At 41.4% G+C, this 20,750-nt stretch overlaps 1 protein-coding gene across 1 annotated transcript; it reads left to right on the top strand.

Annotated features, from left to right (window-relative positions):
- Window positions 1-11,521: 11,521 nt before the first annotated feature.
- dnajc3a (DnaJ (Hsp40) homolog, subfamily C, member 3a) lies at window positions 11,522-20,550 on the top strand. Its single transcript, XM_062401971.1, has 12 exons — window positions 11,522-11,756; window positions 12,233-12,343; window positions 12,452-12,576; window positions 13,054-13,128; window positions 14,491-14,643; window positions 14,751-14,932; window positions 15,273-15,392; window positions 15,650-15,755; window positions 15,845-15,965; window positions 18,905-19,037; window positions 19,440-19,588; window positions 20,012-20,550. Exons 1-12 carry the CDS (start codon window positions 11,675-11,677, stop codon window positions 20,152-20,154), a joined length of 1,500 nt encoding a protein of 499 aa, XP_062257955.1. The 5' UTR covers window positions 11,522-11,674; the 3' UTR covers window positions 20,155-20,550.
- Window positions 20,551-20,750: the final 200 nt, after the last annotated feature.

Below are 20,750 nucleotides of genomic sequence, written 5' to 3'. Positions count from 1 at the left end.
AAACACAAGCAGGCCATGATGCTTATCAAGGCTGAGGAGAATCGTAGTTTTAGATCCCTGGGAATTTTTTTTTATTTTGATGAGTCAACACTGTGGTAATTTAGTTCCTAGTTTATGTTTTTATACCAACATCAATATCATCGGGAATAACACGATCTCTTGGCTGCAGGAGATACAGCATCTGAAGCAGCTAAGGAAGGAGAGGCAACTCAAGCTCAGAGAATTGGCCTTGGCAAAGAAGCCCAAAGAAGATATGTGCTTAGCAGATCTTAAGGTATTCAGACAGAGAGAGTCCATACATCAGAGTGCGTACATATTACCACAGATAGTCTCCATCTGTGGAATATACATCATACATGTATGTGGAGAGAATTCAATCAGGCATGTGTTGTTGTTTTTTTACATCGGAAATAAATCAGTATAATCACTGTAGGAGCTATAGGCATGGAGATTAGATGTATTGACAAATTTATGGTTTCATTGTTTTTTTTACATATTTTTTTCCTTCAGTGTCTTCCAGAGCTCTCAAAAATCCCTGGGCTGGTCTTGGAAGGAAACACCTTATTTAACTGCCTGAAGGTGCTGCAGTTTTTCCACACCTATGGAAAGGTCCTGGGATTAAAATATTTAAATGACCTGGATTTAAGTGTCCTCCTAGAGGGTTTACGCAACACTGGGGGCAGTATGGAGAAAGTCCAAGACCTGCTGGTCAGCATGATTTCCTCAGCCATAAAGGATCCAGGGATACCTGCAGGTCACAGGGTGAGTCTGTCCTTGTCAGTGTAGTATTTATACAGTTGTTGAATTGTAAAGGATTTGTTAATCATGTATTTATGCACACACATATTCATACTGATCAGAGGTAACTTTTTACAGGTTTCACATTTAATTGCTTTAGACATTGACTTTCACATTACATTGTATTACATGTCATTTAGCTGACGCTTTTATCCAAAGCAACTTACATTTTTTAGAACACTTATCATTTTATGAGGGGCCATCTAGGGGTTCAGTATCTTGCCAAGGACACTTAGGCATGCAGATGGGATAGAGTGAGATTCAAACCAGCAACCTTCTTGTTGCAGAGCAACCGCTCTATCCCCTAGGCCACGCTCTCCCCCACCATTTCTGTAGCTGATGCAGAACCACTGCAGTAGTTCAAAAGTAGAGTTGTATTTTTATTCATATATATTTAAAGAAGACCTGATAGCAGGGATACCTTAGTTTAAAACATTTTGTATAAGTACATGTTGGCAATAGCATAACAGCTGAGCTGACAGTGTTTTGTTTATTACTAGCAGACTGCCTCTTCCCTGCTAACCAGTCAGAACACACTGGTTTCTGTTCCTGTTCTGTTTGACATTGTAGCATACAAAAGACGCACTCTTCACGCTAAGTAGGTGAAGAAACATTTATTAAACACACTGACCTAACTTATAAATATTTTTTCTTTCAGAGCATTACCCTACTAGGGGAAAACGTAACTAATGTGGCCATCAACAGAGACAATGTGTCTGAGTTCCTCCAGATCTACATGGAGGCTCACTGTGATAAGACAGAGTCAGGTGTTCTGTCCCTCAGTCTCAGGACTAAAGCTTTTCAGGCCCACAGTCCGTCTCAGAAGGCAGCCATGTTGTCTGTGCTTATCGATGTGCTCTGCTGCAGTAAAGCTGTGATCAGGTGAGGGATCCATTTCCTTCTAATACACACCTATCTCACTTCTCATTTATTTTTGCTTATATTCACATATAACAAAATTAAGTTTTTTTTCAAAGTGTTGCAAAATTTGTGTTGAATGAGCCATCTTTATTTTGTAAAGTTGATTGCTTGCACAATTTAAACAAGTGTTTATTATGTGCCTGGAGCTTATGTTAATCTCTTTGCCTGAGAGCAGAAAATAGTCACTTGTTTTATTCATGAGGGCTCAAATTGTGAAGAAACAACGGGTGTAATAAAAGGAATATGACAAATCATGGTCTGATGGATAGTTTAAAAAGGTTGCATCACACTATGTTTCATTAATCTATCATTAGTACCAGCCACACTTTGGAAGGCATCTCCTGCCCGCTGCAGTGTGCTGCAAACATATCAATCTAAGAATTGAAGCAGGATTTTCAATGTTACTTTGCAGTGAGATCAACAAGAAGATGGATCACATGACTCGCCTGCAGACGGATGAGTTGACTGTAGTGGGAATGCTCCGCAAGTGAGAACATGCTTACTCGAGTTGTTACCGGAAGGTTCTGTGCAAAGTTTTTAAAATCTTTTTGTGAATAAATTAATATATATATTTTTTCCTTTGTACATTTCTGCGTTCAAAGACTGAGAAGCCTCCACACCGAGAAGACTGAGAAGGGAGACAGCAGTGTGGGCGGACATGACAAACTCCCCTTTGATGAGGACAGCAAGGTCCAAGCAGAAGACCATGACGAGGAGGAGGAAGATTCTGAAGGGCCGAAAGCAGAGATCCGTGAGGAGGAGGTCAGTACCAGCATGATGCTTTTTTTTACTGTTGCCAGCGGCTCAATCAGCATTTGTTTTAGTTGATGTCAGTCAGTCCATTGGCCTCACACTAATGAAATCTTTTCATCTAGGACGACAGTGTGGAGGAGCTCGAGAAGCAGATCGAGAAATTATGCATGGTAAATTTCACACTCAATTATTATCTCAGGATGAGCTAGTTGATGAATTAAACAAATCCCATTCTACCTCTGTTTTCTGTCTCTTTAGTACCAGATTCAGATCAAACAGAAGCTGCTACAATGCTCTCACTCACAGCGCTCCATGATGATTGGACAGGACCGCTACAAGAGGCGTTACTGGCTCCTCCCAGAACTTGGCGGCATCTTCGTTGAGGGCATGGAGAGCAGCGAAGGTGAAAACTCATACTGAAGTATACATTTGAATTGTTATGTTTGTTATGCACTTTGAGCGGAGTTTTTAAATGGTACTCAGGTTATGAAGAGATGAAGGAGATACAGGAAACGGCTCAGGTGATCAGAATAAAGGAGGTGGAAGCGAGTGAGGTGGAGTGGGTGTCCAGCCCATATGCCCCCCTGCCTGCAACCACTCTGCAGGGACCTGCAGATGAAACAGATACTTCAGGGCCATATCCGCTGTGTTCCCCCAAGCTCAAACGCAGCCCCTTCATAAGGCAGCTGATCATCGTTCAGGACGATCAGCTCAAGACACAGACTAACAACACTTTCAACAGGCTTGAGACCCCAGAGGCCCTGTGTGACAAGCCACCTTGTGCCTTGGTCCCTGCTGTGGAGGCAGCCAAGACCCAGGACTATCCCAGTCCTCAGCCTGTCCCTAAGGGTAAGAATGGCTCACTGCCAGTAAGCACAAGTGAAATATGCTGGACTAAAGATCATCACTGCCCAGAGGGTCATGGAATACATGCTGTGATGACTGTCACTCAGCTTTACAACTGCCTTGTGCTGCTTATTGACAATACTTCTCTCTTTTGTTGGCAGAGATGCTGCACGGTTGGTGGCGAGTGTCAGACATGCAGGAGCTCCACAGTCTGGTGGAGGCGCTCCACAGTCGAGGCATCAGAGAGAAGGTCCTCAAGAAGCAGTTCCAAGAACATATGGAGTATTTGACCCAGCTCTATGCCAACAGCAAAGATGGTGTGTCCACAACTCCTCTGCTCACTTTAACTCTCTTTAATACAAAACATACCGTTATTTTATATTTTCATGTCACCTGCTCCCAAATTAATATGTATGAATACGTTGCTTTTCATAGACAGTCATTTGCTGTTTTGTTTGTATGTAGCGTTTGATGTGGCGAAGCTGGAGAAACACCAAGTGAGGGAGAAAACCGTGGCGAGTTGGTGTGTGGAGAAGCAGGCGATGGAGGTGGACATCCACCAACTGCAGCAGGTGGAGGCACTGGAGAGGAGAGTCGTCTCTGCCGGTCTGCAGATCAAGGTAAAGTATCCTGAACGTTTGTCTACTTACAGCTCATACTAATACAAATATCCCAGATTAATTTCAAGACTATTTGTCCAGTATGTGCTCAGATAGGATTACAGGTCCTTACTTTGTCACCAAACACCATATTTCCAACTCTGTGTCCCTCAGGGCTGGATGCACCCTGAGCCCCAGTCAGAGAGGGAGGATCTGGTCTATCAAGAGGACAATGCGGTGCGGCGGCCCAACAATCCTCTTGATATAGCTGTCATGAGGCTGGCAGAGCTGGAGAGGGGCATTGATCGAAGGTAGCTACAGAGAAATGAACCCTCAGATCAGATAGAATAATACCACTGTGCCTGTGTCTGTATGATAAGTCGTTTTTTCCTCTGCATGATGCCTCCCAGTCGAAGAAGTACCGACATCGACAATGTGCAATGTACACTTTATCTTTACTCACTGATTTCCCTGAAGTCACTGCTTGTGTATGTGATGCTGCCCAGTAATGCTGCCGTCTCACTCTCTGTAACCTTCAAAGCAGTGAGGAGGAGGTGACTCCTGGGATGAGCCTGTGGCACCAAGCCCTCGGAGAAGTCCGCAGCTCGGCTCAGCTGTCGCTCTGTATTCAGCAGCTGCAGAAATCCATCGACTGGGACCGCCCCGTCAAGAAAGTGGTCAGTGATGCCTCTTTTCACTCGCTATCAAATATTTGTTTTTATTATTTCCATGCCAGCGACAGCCATGAACTGCAGGCGTTATCATTGCGCATTATCCGTCCGTCCCATTCTTTTCTGCCACAAATCAAGAAGTTATGTGTTGTTTGTGACCCATTTTGTAGAGTTTTATCCAAAAGGTCAAAGGTCAATTTCACTGCGGTATCCTAATGTTCTTCTGGCCATATTTCAGCACCGTAGCTCAGGAAGAGTAACTGAAGCTGTGAGCTTATTTCAGTTTAATTAACTGGTTATCAGGGACATTTAAGGAAAAGGCAATTATACAGGCTGCAGAGGATAAGAAGAAAAATAAAATAGCATTTATTTATAATGCACCATCACCAGGAAACAACAATATCAGATAAAAACATTGTTCCACATGTCAATATCCATTTAATAAATCTGCACAGTATATGTTGCGCGTGGCTCCTCACCCGTCGTTTCTATGTCCCGTCTTTCAGGAGAACGCTGAATTACTCCGGAGTAGGAAGCAAAAACGCCGAGCATTGGGAGGAGGGAAGCGAGGCAGGGACCAGCTTGGTAGCAGTGGGTCCTCTACCAAAAAAGCCAAACTGGCCAAAGAGGACAGATATTGGCTGGAAATGTGCCGGTAAGAATGAACGCATTGTTACGGCATGGATAGAAAACCGCATTTATTTCATCTCACTGTTATTAGCGCAAACATTGGGGGAGTGGGACGTGACCCAAGGCGGAACCCATCAGATTAGATTTAGTTGTGGATTTTTTGCAAGAGGGGATGTTTCCCAACATTTTTGCTAATTTCTCTGAGAAGGATTTATGGATCTTCGTGAAAAAAATGGGACTGTTATTTATGAGCGTGTGCAGATCCAAATAAAACTCCAGATGTAAAGAATCTAACTGTGGTTTTGTCAGGGGACATGTCCAATCCTCCTTGTTCACTTTAAAATCTGTTTCAAACTTTTTTAACAAATATCTGAAACTATATTAAAAGCTCAGCTTTGTCAACTGCTCGTTTTCCTCCAGAGTTCTGCTGGCTGAGCTGGAGGCTCATCAGGATGCGCGGTCCTTTCTCACTCCAGTCAACCTCAAAGCCAAACCCTGGTACAAGAGGATCATTAAGAAGCCCATGGACTTCTCTACCATAGGAAAGAAACTCAGCAACAACCAGTACGTTTGTGTTATACATACATTCATAAATCCTTTATTTCAGTTACTTTTCTGATTTGAATGCTGCCTCTGAATTCAAATTAAACCATTTCCAATCTTTGCAGGTACCTAAATTTCGAGACATTCGTCATGGAAGTCAACCTGGTTTTTGAAAACTGTGAGAAATGCAATGAGGACGATTCGACAATCGGACAAGCAGGAATATCCATGAAAGAGTTTTTTGCCAAGCGATGGGCTGAGCTCCTGAGGCATAACTAAAGCACAAATATAGAAAATCACTTGTGCTATTATGTACATATAAAACGTTCTTTTTGGTGTTCGCTCGCTTTCTCTTCTCCTGTGACACTGTATCTGTATGAGCTGCAATAAAGGCGATTATGCGATGTGAAAGAACAAACACTGTGTGTGTCCTGCGTGTGTGTCCTGCACAGTATACTGTAAAAAAAATACTTACACAAAATGCAAAGTTCTGTGTGGTGCATCGTGTTTGATCTCCGAGCCATTCCTTTAACCAGTCTTGTCAGACGTCCTGCAAACAGACATGACACCTGCGCTGGGCTTTAATCCAGCGGGGAGTTGGACGGAGTCACAGTCGGCTTGAGGCGTCTCCAGACAGCTGCAGCCGGAAGACTTGGAAGTAACTGGATTTTACTATGAATATACTAGTAGTAACTTTTGTAGGTATATTATTTTCAAATGGTGGATGTGTGGCACAGATAAAATGAAAGTTTTTTTCCAAGTAGTAACACTATTATTAGGCAGAATGTCAGCCTTTTTAGCTTTGAGGATAATAAGTTTAATAATCCTTAAAATATATATTTTAAGGACGCTTACTTGAAAATGTTCCTTTTTTAAACTGCTCTTCTCTTGACTGGGAAGTATTTCCTTTATTATTTCACTCCGTTCCTGCTGCTTACTTACATTTCCCAGCTTAGTTATGTGGTAGAATGAAAAATGATCAACAAATAGAATACAAGGTGTAGTTTGAGATCTGATAATCTAACAGGATGTAGAGGAGCTCAAATCGGTTCAGGATTTAGATTTAAAATAATTCGGACAATTATCTTAATATTTAAGATAAAATTATTATAACAGGACTTTTTAAAGTTTGGTTCTAAGTCAGCGTATTTTACAGACACTTATGGGGAAATAATAAAGTTGTGCTACTTAAAAAAAATGTTTTCGATTTGTAAATGGCCTAAAAGAGCAGAAGTTCATCATACACATGCTATAAAGGGTTCAAAGCATCAGTGCCATGGAAGGTTTATTCACTACTTCAGTGATCTTTTGAGGGATTTAAGGATTTGCATTTTTCTACTTCATACATAAACCACTTCATTGTGAAATATACACTCCAGTGTTACTGCTTACTTTAATTTCCCAGCAACAAAAGTTTGGTAATCAGCAGGTATAATCAGGGCCGGTCCTGGCAATGTTGGCGCCCTAGGCGAGATTTCAAATTGGCGCCCTCCACCATACAAACGCAAACTGTCCTGCTTCAGTTCTTTTTTTAAAATCCATTCTCACATTTCGTAATTCATACTTGGCCTCCAGAAAGTTAGTACATATGCACAGACAAGTGAAAGGAATCCGAGGCTGTTTTTCAAGACATGGCACACCTATAATTTGACAAGTGCATGTTTTATTAAAACTATTTCAGATAATTGAATGTCTACTGATGCATGTTTAAATGATTTAATTCTTTGCTTTGGGTTTTTAAGCTATATTAGGATTAAGGTGTAAACAGAGACAGTTTCTCTGTTAGAGAAGGAAATTCTCTTCTTCTAATATTAATGGTTTATCTAAATTCTTCTAATAGACCTGTAGTTTATCTACTTGACGGTTAGTTATGTACGAGGTAGGTCTTTTAACAGCTCATTTGTTTTGAATAAGTATCCACCATCGCTACAACTGTGTACCCATAATCCATATAGTGTTGTGTACGACTTTGAAGGAAGTTTTCTCCTGTTAGTACAAAACGTTTGTTTTGCTTGTACTGTATGCAGTGTTATTAATTTAAATTTTCACCCTGACACAGTATGCTTGTTGGACACAGAGTTCCAAAGAAGATGTGTTGATAGTAATATTTAAACCATGATGCTGTGCTCTCAACGCATACTGCATGTGACTATGCAGTATTCTTTCATTAGCAAAAATCATTTAGGACATCAGGTGGAGTGCAGCTGTTTGGTCACAGCCATGGAAACCTGAGTAATGGTACTGATGTGTTCTGTATTCTCGTTTCTCAGGTTCGTGCCGCAGAAAGATGGCAATATAGTATGTTGGGTATGGACTACCTGATAAAACCCTGTAGTGTCCATGTTGTGTCAATTTTCATTCCAGTGTTTTGTGTCAAAATGCTAAAAGTGTTTTTGGAAATACAGAAGGGACACATATTTGAATTTCAGAGACGCAGGTTGAGTAAAACTTGAGGAGGACTAATTAGTGTTGGTTTTGAATTCTCTTGTATTTTCATTAATCCCAGTTCTTATGTCCCTTTGTGTGTCTAACTGAACAGAGCTTTATTAGTAACTGAAGAGATAGAGTAACTTTCATCGTATGAGAGGAAAAATCATTAGAGCTCAACAGAGTCGTATAGGTTCATCAGCACTGGTTGCTGGTTGTACATCAAATTGCCCTTGAAGGATAATAACGATTTTCTTTAATGGACAACTTTAGTTAATCACAAGCTGCACAAACCAAACAAGAGCAGCAGAGGTGCCCAGCAGCCAGCAGGGGGCAGCACATGGAAACAAGCAACAGTTATTCTCTAACGATAGGTTTTTAAAGCATGTTAAATCATCCAGTATCTAAAATCCAAAAAATATAAAAATAAGGCGGTCAAATATACGTAGTAAAGTAGAAAATATTTTCTCTGAAGTGTTTATCAAATGAAGCATAGAATGACAGGGACACACACACAAAATAATTTGTGCATTGACTTAGAGTCCTTAGTTCCCTGTAAAAATCAGCAGGCTGTGTGGCCTAGTCAGTAGAGTGATTGTTCTGCAAAAGGAGAGTCCTGGGTCAAGTCCCACATTTTCTTTACCCTAGAATTGGCCCTTTATATTTAAATACTTTATATTTGCATCAGGAGCTGGTCATGTTATTATACAGTAGCCCAAATTGGACAAACTATACACCTTTGAGTTGTTTATGACAACTGAAGGTTACCTCAGGTTCTCTTTCATGTTTGGAAGGGGAGGGTGAGGTGAGAAGTATTCAGCTGCAAAATATAACTTCACCACGAGAATTCACTAAATTCTACACACCTAACCTTTAAGTTATTTGTTAAGTCAACACCCCGAGCCTATGGAGTCTGCTTTGTGAGTTGTTGTTTGACTATTTCACTGCATCAATAAGTAAGATGAATAAATCAATCAATCAAAGATTATTAGTTAATAATTAGTAACAAAGAAAAGCGTCAGATCCACATATGAGAAGGTGGAACCAACAAATGTTTGGTATTTCAGCATAAAAGCACACATTAATAATCGATTATCACATAACTGGCAGTGTAGTTTTATGTCAATCAACTGTTTGGCTGATCAGTTGTCTCAGAATCAGTGTGAATGTTTGCTTTGGCCACATCTGGTACAACCTTCATTAGCAGATGGAAACATCCCACAACAACCTTTAGGGTCTGCCATGATATATATTGTTTTGTAAAACCTAATGTTGAATGGGATCATGTGCCATCAAATTATTAAAGTATTCGTCAGAGTGAGCGGAGCACAGACAAAAACACATTAAAAATGTTTCATAGTAAGATGCTGTTTGGAAAAGTGTAACCTGTAATCAATCATTAACTGAACCCATCTTCTAAAGAAACATTAAAGTTAATTCAGGGCTGCATCAAATAAGGTTTAAAGTCATATTACTGCTTTGAAAGATACATTTGGGACTAAAGAACATGAAACACAATCACATCAATGAAGCTGATGGACTAAGTTGATAAAACGGTGTCCTTGTATGTGCACAATTATTTTGTGAAGATTATTTGTCTCTTAATCTTCGAATAACAACATGAACACACCAGTGTGGGGAACTGTAGTCGTTCTCTCTCATTCAAAGCGACACTGTCACTTTTACTGAGCAACAGCGCCCTCTGCAGCCTCATGTGGTGATTCATTCGGTAAGTTTGTCCCCTGAAAAGAAAAAACTAAATTATGAACATGTTGACTGGAGCTCTGACTGTGACTCCCACTTACTGTAATGAAACACAACTGAACGGTAGATTCACAGCTTCCTCAACTAGAAGAGCTGCTGTTGTTTCAAATTCACCAAACTCTGTTTAGGATTCTTCATATTTGAATAGTTTCCTTGCTGAATAATGGAGAGAAACTTTTTAAGGAACTATTTTAGCAGTAGTTCCACTTTGACAGCTGTTAATCCCAGGGGATCCAGTTCAGTCCAGTTCGTCTCATATAAAATCCACTCACACACAAATAAAGTTTTCACAGAGAGCAGTTTGTTGAAACAATCTGTTGCACACTGTTTTGAATCATAATGTTCATTTTACGATGTTGATTTTGAATTAAAGGCTCATGAATCTAATCATGAAAACCTGATTCTAATCCAAAGACTTTATATATGACAATTACTGTGTAAAGGATTCATGCTGCATCATTTTCACACACACAGGCTGTCAGAAAGTATCTATTCATGTTTGGTTATTAAACTCAGTTAAGCGTGAAAATGAACTGTGTATATGTGTGTGTTTTGCAGATGGCAGCTGTGAGAGAGAGAGAGAGAGAAAGAGAGAGAGAGCGAGAGAGAGCCTTTATTCAGATCATTTCAAGATCTTTCCAATAATGACACCAGCAAAAAGTAATAAATAACACTTCAATCTGATAATAGTTTACAAAAAAAAACTACAAGTCTCAAATACACACATGGAATTTCAAAATGAAGGACCAGTGAAACGTCCTCCTCTACAAATCCAAATATTTTGTTACTGTACTTTAATAGATTTTTCATGTGCGAGACAAGCGTCCGGAGGTTGGTCGGCCTGTAATGATTCCTCCACAGGTTCACCTTCAGAAACTTTGTTACAAGTTTTACTTCCTTTGGATCAGGGTCCGTCAAAGTTTTTCAGGCCCAGGACCCGAAACTGATGAATTTTTATATAAAATTGTGTTTTATATTAAACTGGGCCTGGTGCCATGTGTAAACATAGCTACCCCGATATTGTGCATTGAATCATAAGCTATTCAAATATTACACAGGTTCATATATTCATGTTTTATTTTATACATGTGCAAGGTGCAGGGTGGCCGTGCAACTGCCATTTTTAAACATAAATCTAGCATACAACACTGAGCTATTCAAATAATTCACAGATTCATATTTTTATTTCAAATATATATATAATATATATATACATGTAGAAGGGACAGGGAATCCTCAAGCAATCTGTGGACACACAGTTTCCACGTCTTCTACCTCCATTTATCCATTTGCTACAATATGTCGGATTCATGTTAATGTGAATCTAAAGACATCTAAATTTGTGGGGAAAAAATCCGTTGAAAAATTTAAAATTAAAAAAATATTAAACAAATTATAACCAACCTCTCCCCTTCTCTCGCTCCCTCTCCCCCTTTCTCTCCCCCCCTCCCTGTCCCTCTCTCTTAAATGCTGCCGTGGCTCCTCTCAGTTGAACCAGCGGAGGTGGGCGGGGCTGTCCGGCGCATCCAGCCAATCAGTGTCCCCCACGATCCGGTGGGTTGCTGTCCTGAGTGGGACGGAGACAGACACAGAGACCATGCTGCGGGACTCTCCTGTGATGGGACTGCGGACACTCAACGAGACAAACTACAGCTGAAACCACGCGGGCTCGTTTCTGTGGGACATCGGGAGCACGAGGACTCGTCGGACACGAACTGAACCATGGTGTCCATTGAGCATGTAGCTCACAAAATACTGACTTACATCCCATATGTTCTTGTCCTGGTTGACATGAGATACGAAGGTAAGAGGCTGAGTTAACAAAACCGAACTTTACTAGACAAAATAACTGTAAGTTAAGTTATCGGTACAACATTGTTAGCCTAGTCGAAACTGCCTGTTATTAGCTTTAATGCTAATGTCAACATCTCCACTAGAGTGTCGGCTAACGCTAAGCTAGCTAACCATTTTTTTTTTTTAAGTAACCCTGTATCTGCCCATTGTTAGTTAAAGTGTTCAATTTGTTTTTGCCCACGGGAGATTTCAAAACTAGCACAACTGCCACCATGCTAACGCTAGCTACCCTTAGGTGTAAGCTAACTAGTTGTTAACTTCACAACGTCAAGCTAGCTACATGTCAAAGTCATGTCCAGCGTGTCAGTGGTCTGTCAGTGCCGTCTGTCAGAGCTGTCTGTCAAACGAGAACACGTCACTGTACTGTTGCAGTATATGCTCGGTAGTGTTAATGTGTGTGTGTGTTCGTGTGTGTGTGTGTTTCAGGGGTGACCTGTGGTCGGGATGGGAGTGTGGACAATCACATGGAGATGGGGAAGAAGCTGCTGGCTGCTGGACAGTTAGCTGATGCCCTCTCTCATTTCCACGCTGCTGTGGGTAAGTGTCATCAACATGCAGAGTTAGCGGTGTTTCCATTTTTTGGTGACATTAGAAATTGCAGTGCAAAAGTTTTTGCACTCATTTGTGTCCATTGTGTGTCGTCAGACGGAGATCCCAAGAACTACATGGCCTTCTACAGGAGAGCGACAGTGTTTCTTGCCATGGGGAAGTCCAAGTCTGCGCTGCCAGATTTGAGCAGAGTCATAGAGCTCAAACCGGACTTCACATCGGTACATTTCTGCTGTTCACCAATTTGTCTTGAATCTTATTTTTCACGTGTCGTATTGCACCCTCACCAAAGATATAACCTGTGACCTAGTTCAGACATGGTGTCAACATCTGTCTGAATGCACTCTCAATGTGTCCTCGATGTGTCCCGAGATCCGATCACTCAGACCAAATCTGAAGAGGTTGTGGGATGCATAAGCCCTCACTCTTTTCACCGTGTGAACACTAATGCATCCTGTTTCACATATGAAGGCTCACTAACACAGCTGACGTCCAGCTGACCAAGTTTCACATGAATCAGAAGTATCTTTATGGTTCTCAGTGATATTACATTGATTTGTTTGTAGCCACCACCACAATATCAACCCTGAGCTCTTTACAATGAAACTTTAACTGATGAAATCTTTCTTCATAAGAGAGCTGTACAATCATTCATTCAGTCTGTCCTGACTCTGCTTGCTCTCTCCCTCTCCCAACAGGCACGACTACAGAGAGGAAATCTCCTTCTGAAGCAGGGGAGACTCGACGAAGCAGAGAGTGACTTCAAGAAAGTGGTGAGTAACATCCAGTTTAATTTGACTGAGAAGAAGTCATGATAAACAGAGTTCACCAGGAGATGTCAGCGTTTCTCAGATCTAGACTAGTGTGGTATCAATATGATTCAAAATTCACCGTTAGATTTAGGAGGTGGAGTAAGCAACTCAGAAGAAATATTCCATGTCTTCTCTGCTCCTTTAGAAGTGCCACCTCCCACGTTCATATATGTACATCGCTAAGACAACAACACAATGACAGAATCCAGAGCGTCTTACGTCTGTGCGGATTTGATTACTTTCTGAAAGCTGTCGCAAAACAAACTTTGTAATATTAAACTTTGTCAAGCAAATTGCATGCAGAAAAACACTGCATCCAAAACTCTATGGAGTAAAAAAAGAAATCAAGTGAGCTGCTCCAACAGTACACCGTCAAAGCTTGCCATCCCGGCATCACTGGTAAACACTCCTTCCCTTCACTTGCATTCTTGCGGTCTCTTGTCTGCAGACACATGGTCTTTCAGTGATGGAAAGGTTGAACGGTCCCTCTCCTTCAACTGATTTGCAATTAATGTTTATTGGATTAGACTTGCTTACTCAACCTTTAACAAAACTCCAGTTGGGAGTTAAGTGATACACAAAATACACATAATACAATATGAAACATGCTGCATCCATAAGCCATCTTACAAGATTAAATTGAGTGGGCTTTCTTTCGGGTCTTCAGGGACCATTTGTAGGTGCTTATTAAGGATTAAGACTCGCTAATGCATTTTTCATTGGATTTACCATGTTAGACCCCAGAAGACACAAATTTCCTTTTTATATCTACAATAAGTTAAACAGTCAGAGGTTAAACAGTCACGGTGCAAAGCCTGGGAAGTTTTACACTGGCAGTCAGCTTTAATACTTCCTGCTTCAAGATAGCAAGGACTTTGATTCCTTGTTGAGGCCTATTGGCATCTGAGCTTGTAAAGATTTATATGGACAATACTCTGCTGGTATACTGAGCTGCATGTTGTCCTCCTGCTTCAGCAGTCCACCACACCGACCTGGTGTAATGCTTCACATTTATGCTCTACACTCTTTCTTTAGCTGAGCCAGCAGGAAACACTCATGGGATAGCCAGGTCTCCTCGTAAAGGATGTGTCATTAGCTGAGATTGCCCTTTTGTGAATATGATGACCTCTTTGATGGGGATGATTGTAATGTAATGGGTGTCAGGTATGGTAAGCACTGCTGTAATTGGCACAGAGATCTTTTCAGAAATATAAGAGCTCATATTGGAACCCATTTGGGAGGGAGATAACAACATTCTCTTAAGCACACAGTTAATTTTGTTTATAAGTAGCTGATATAATGTCTTACCTTGCAATCTTCCAGCTGAAGTCCCACCCCAACGACAAAGACGAGAGAGAAGCCCAGAGTCAGCTGACAAAGTCGGATGAAATTCAGCGGCTGGTGGCTCAGGCACACAGCAGCTACAGCAGCCAGGATTACATGACAGCCTCTGTCCAGCTCGACGCAATCATCGAGGTGAGCGACGTGCCTCGTCAGCATTGCCTGATTTCTTCCTGCAAGCATTGGTGTAGTCGTTATAATGAGTCCTGCAGTTTGTAAGAGTCCCCGTCCTCTTGTGACAGACTTGCGTTTGGGATGTGACTTCTCGGGAGATGCGAGCCGAGTGCTTTATCCACATGGGAGAGATGGGGAAGGCCGTCAGCGACCTCAAAGCTGCGTCGAAGTTAAAGAATGACAACACCCAGGCCTTCTACAAACTAAGCACCATCTACTATAACCTGGGAGACCATGAGATGTCCCTCAAGTAAGAACAACTTGCAGACTACAATATTTTACGGGACCAGGGAAAAACAGTGTCACTAAGAGAGACCTTCCTATATACTAAACTTTCTCAAATATTAAATTACATCTCTCAATCGTTGTAAATCTATATTTCATTATGTGATGTGAAGCAAACAAAGTGAGATGAGAAAACATCTGGAGCACAACAGCTAAAATCAAAAGCCAAAATAAAAATCAGCTTGAGCTTCACCCAAACTGTTGTTACTGCTGGAATGTTGTGTGTACGTTTGTAAAGCACATGCAGTAACATCAACCATAAGCCTGGTGTCACCACTCACTTTTCTTCCTCCTCTGATCTGCAGTGAAGTGCGCGAGTGCCTGAAGCTGGATCCTGATCACAAGCAGTGCTACAGCCATTACAAGCAGGTCAAGAAGCTCAACAAACAGATCCGGTCTGCAGAGGAACTCATCCAAGAGCAGAGGTGTGTGTGGGTGTATGTCTGTATGTCTTCAGGCAGTTGTGTATCTGTGTAAATAATCAAAATAACATCCCCTCTGAATACCATGGATTGTGTTAGCTGTAGAATGACTGTGTCCTTATCCACCGTCATTTTTCCGCCCTTACAGACAGGCATGGAAAACACATATATATGTGAATGGTTGCCACATTATATTTGACACACCCAAGCTGTGTTTTTTTTTAATCAAGAGAATGACTGACTGCCTCTTGTTCTCTTAGATATGATGACGCTGTGAGTAAATATGAGACGGTGATGAAGACTGAGCCCGAAGTTCCCCAGTTCTCTCTCCTTGCCAAGGGGCGTATCTGCCATGCACTGGCTCAGGTAAGACCTCTCCCTCCTGCCACGTTATGTAGTAACTCACCCGTGATACTCTGTGTCTGACCATCGCATTTTGTACGTGCTGTGACCAGGGCCAGCATGGTAGCAAGGCTATCTCGGTGTGTAGTGAAGTCCTGGAGTCGGACCCAGAGAATGTAAACGTGCTGAAGGACAGAGCTGAGGCCTTTATCCAGGACGAGCAGTATGAGGAAGGTAAGACTGTCAGATGTGGCTGTGTCTTATTTTTAGTGGAGTCGGTCTCACACTCTGCTGTGAATTCTTGATTTGAGTAGAGAACGTCCTTGGACAGATTGTTGTAACTTTACTTAACAACCACAATTAAATGGGCTCACTTCACACAATTTATCTGCCTTTTAAAGACTTTTTAGACACAAACTCCGGAAAATGTCCACACCATTCTCCGGTGTTTGCCTTTCACAAATAAAGAACACAGCAGGAGATGTTGCTGCTCAGACGCGCTCACAACAACACAGACATCAGATCGTTTTTGCATCTGTTGCATGTTAGAAATGTCATAAACTTACTCAAGATAATCTCCTGCTGTTTTCTCATATGGGCTCATTCAGACACTATCCAGAGTTTTTACTAATGGGCTGGCAGGAGAAACTTAAGAGAATATCCGCAGAATCTGAGTTGGACATTTGTGTTCACTGTGAACACAAATGGAGTTCAGTAAATGTCTGAAAGCAGCTTGAGTGGCTCGGAAGTGTCTGACCACTTTAGTAGATACACCCATTTATTTGAATGCAGTCCATATCACTGAGTGTACAGTATGTTGTAATAACCTCTCTACTTCACTTGAGAGGCCTAACTATTGGATGTCATGGCAATAGCTTACCACAAGGGGTCCCTGTAACACTATGCCCAGTGAAGTAAAGTAATGGCTCATCAGCTCCTTCCACCTGATCATTAAATTCTGTCTCATTTAACACAGTCGCTCTGAAGTAAATCTCTTGTGACTGTGAATTTTAAAAAAAGAAATTCAAAGCCTAACTGTCAATAAACACAACGAGCACTTAACTATTTCTAAAGCCCGAACAATTTCAAAGATCCTCATCATCAGTGTGTTAGAAGAAAGTGTCGTCTACAAGATGAAGAGCTGACATCATGCAGAAGTTGCAGCTTTGACTGTCCTCATTAAGCCCGTGGAGCAGAGGCAGGATTAGCACGAAACAACACTTTCCTCGATGTGTTGTTAAATCACCTCCCAGCCGCCCTGTCACCTGGTGGTGTGCCGCTACCATGCTATTCTTTATGAACAAGTTCTCCTTGTGAATAGGCAGGGGACCACAGGAGGCTTTCTGTTTTCTAGCTAGGCCGATCACATTTGAGCAGGGTTTGCTTGTCCCCAGGTACATTGTGTGTATGGAGAGCAGTTTTCATTTATCTGTATTCATATGCTGATAGCTGCTAATAGAGATTAGACACAGTGTTGTCTGGACCTAAAACACCAACAAAAAGGATTGCTGTTTGTGTGGAGAAACGTTCGATTGGTGTGGACCCATCGGAATATAAACGAGTTCGCCGAACAGAGTTTGGGTTCCAATTGCTGACAAAATATTGGTCGCTACCCCCAGAGGCTAATTCGTGGTCAGAAGTTAACCGATTGGTTCAGAGATCGTCAGAATCCCTTCCATTTATCTTACAATTAAGTTTGAAATCAAATTCTCAACCATTCATCTCCATTCAGTGGGATTGTGTAGATTTTCAGTGCAACATCCCAACCCTGGTTTTTACATCAGCTGTTTTTCGTATAAGAACTTGAAACTCTCTTATTGTCACTACGGGTGCCAGAGATGTTTTGGAAGTGATTTTTTCTTCTTTTTATTCAAGATGTAAATACACACAATTACAAATATCCGCTGAAAGTTCGACATAGTGGTGCAGTGTGCATTATACGATAAGTAAGTACAGGATTGGTATCAGTATTGGCAGTTATTCAGTGTTGACGTGCAGAACTGAGCCAGCACTCTCATTTTCTATTTTAACAATATTTATGACGTTTTCAGCTGATTCCAGTGCGTCTGTCTCCAACACTCCTATTGATTTGAGCTGCATAGACTAAAATAAAACCTAAAGTAATGACTCATAACCAAGCAGGATGATACATTCAGGAGGAGTGTATTTTTTAGAACAGTCGGCTGTAGGTTGCCACCTGAAACGAACTCAGAACTACATTGGATCTGTTGGATATTGTACGTCATTTACATAAAAGACAACCTTCCTCACACCTGACCCTCTCAGGGAGCTGGACAGGCAGAGGCTGGAGTTACACAGCGCTGGATGGTACAGGCTGTGGGTGGGTGGTAAGAATTAGATGCGTGTACAATAATAATCATCCAAGTGGTTTAATAGAGGTAAGAAATCCGTCAGATTAAAGCCCGGTCAGTTCCTATATTGAACATCTATAGTGTCACTTCCACAAATATGAATTTAACTTCTATTTTACGGCGAGAGGACAAAACAAGTCATGTCAAATTCCAAAAGAGAAAAGAACATTCACTATCTCTCTCACACAAACGCACACACGCATGTAAATCCAATTAAATCCACAATTAACAGCGGCGACCCTGCAGGCAGTCAGAGCCAGAGTAATAACACCGTTTACCAAGAGCTCATCAGTTCTGCAACCGCAGGAGACGCTGTCTGACCGCGAGCACATCAGCAGGTGGGAGCAGCCGACCTCATGTGGGCTTTTAAACTGTCAGAACTCATAGGTTTTAAATTCACCTCAGTACATTTAAACAGGGTAAACAAGCCTCTGAGCGCACACACACACACACACACACACACAACCTCACTCAATCACACAGACACACATGGCCTGGAGCTGCTGCAACATTATCCGGATGTGATGGGGCTTTCTGGATAAAGTACAAGATCAGTCACTTTCAGATGTTGGCTCATGTGGGTTTTACTTTTAGCCAGACGCTGTTTTGATAGCACAAAGTGAAGCCAAATTCTTCTGGTCGCCCCCTGGTGACTGGCTGCAGTATAGGTCATAAACCGATGGACTTATAGCCATCTTTGTCAGTTGAATACTGTTGATACTGTAATTCACCCCCATGGCTGTTTTGTATGAATAAGCAATGCTGATCCTAGCCCGCCCTTGTTGCTTTTTGTTTTTGCAGCTATCCGTGACTACGAGACGGCGGCTAAACACAGTGAGAACGACCGTCAGATTAAAGAAGGCTTGGACAAAGCTCAGCGACTCCTCAAGCAGTCGCAGCGGAGGGATTATTATAAGATCCTGGGCGTGAAGAGGTGAGCACTGATCATTGGAATCTCTTAAAAACTCTGGGTAAAAGGAGATTTGCATTTCTTTTCTAGGTAGGGAGCTTTTATATGATTGCATCGGGATTCTATTTATGTTTTGATATCAGTTTTAAGTGCTGAATAACCACAAATTAAGCCCTAATGCTTTTGAATGTTATAGTTGTTGATTTTTAAGAATTTTGTTGCATTCAAAAGCTCTACTGACAAGATGAAAACCTAATGTACAGCAACAGAAGTGCTCGTGGTTATAAAAAGTAATGGTTTCATTTATAGGGGCCAGTGCTCTGAGACTGGTATCATTAGAGTGGGCTCATGTAGAGAACAAGGGAATAGCATCTTGATCTTATCTCCAGCTAAATGTGCTGATCATCGTCTCCACCATGGTCACAGAAATGCCCAGAAAAAGGAGATCATCAAAGCCTATAGGAAAATGGCACAACAGTGGCATCCGGACAACTTCCAAAATCCAGAGGAAAAGAAGAAGGCGGAGAAGAAGTTCATAGACATCGCTCAGGCCAAAGAGGTTCTCACTGACCCAGGTAACGAGGAGTCCTGTCTACTTTTTATAAATATGTAAACAAAAATCTCTTCTTCAGTGTTTATTCTGTAAAATAAACTTTCATGTCAGCAAACATTACCGATATCACACCGATTTTTAGGGTCTGCAGTAGACACAGCGTTTCATCCATGACTTTGTATTAATGCATTCCAGTATTGCGACACAATCCTCTCTAGTTTGGTAAGATCTATAAACTTAACTGAACAAACGCGATTAGAGAAGTGCACTGAAATGATTAATTAAAAACATTTTCCTGCAAAAATGCATGAAATTTACTATAAGGTGAAATTAACTCAACCCTTTATGATCCACATGCACAACTCCTCCATGTCAACTGTTGACAGGCTTCCACTTTAGTCTTTACAAAGCATTGCATAAAAACATGTTAATTTGTGTTTTGCAGAGATGAGAACCAAGTTCGACCACGGAGAGGACCCCATGGATCCAGAGAGCCAGCAGAGTCACCATCAGAACTTCCATGGAGGTCACTCCGGTTTCAATCCCTTCGGTTCTGGACCCTTTAACTTTAAATTCAACTTCAACTGAGGAGGCTCCAATCCAGCACTGAGGGGATTGTTTGTATTTTCCTCCCTATTCAAAAGGGAGATCGCTGACAGGAGGCGTGCCAGCGCATTCCAATGTGGAGCCAATCATCACTTAAATTCAGCGACATTAATTTAAGACACATCTTCGTTGTTGAATAATACAACTTCAGATTCCGTTTGGGGACGGACTGTTGCTATGCTAACAAATCACTGCCCAGTGCAAAGCAGCTTTTATCTGTCAAGACCAACTGATCATTCTCCATCCTCTCCATGTATTGGACACTGTACAATTCACATCCTTTCAGTTTGTACATAGGTACAGTGCTATTTTTATATGGAGTTTTTCTGAAGTGTAAATAAAGAGCTATTTATGTACATTAAAACGGGGAAGTTAAAATGTGGAGTAATTTACTACATTGACAGACTGAAGCAACAGTTTGAGAAATGACACTCATCATCATTACATCTAAACTTCCCCCTGACGCATATATCCTAACAGCTTCTTCTTCATGTGTATTTCCACACAATGAAGTGGTTCAGAGTGGAGAACAAATCCCTTCACATCCACAGGTGAAGAAAATCCACAAACTGCTTTTT

This window comes from Platichthys flesus, chromosome 13 (assembly GCF_949316205.1).
Source record: "Platichthys flesus chromosome 13, fPlaFle2.1, whole genome shotgun sequence".
NCBI classification, from domain to species: Eukaryota; Metazoa; Chordata; class Actinopteri; order Pleuronectiformes; family Pleuronectidae; genus Platichthys; species Platichthys flesus.
This window is presented reverse-complemented; position numbering and strand designations above follow the sequence as displayed.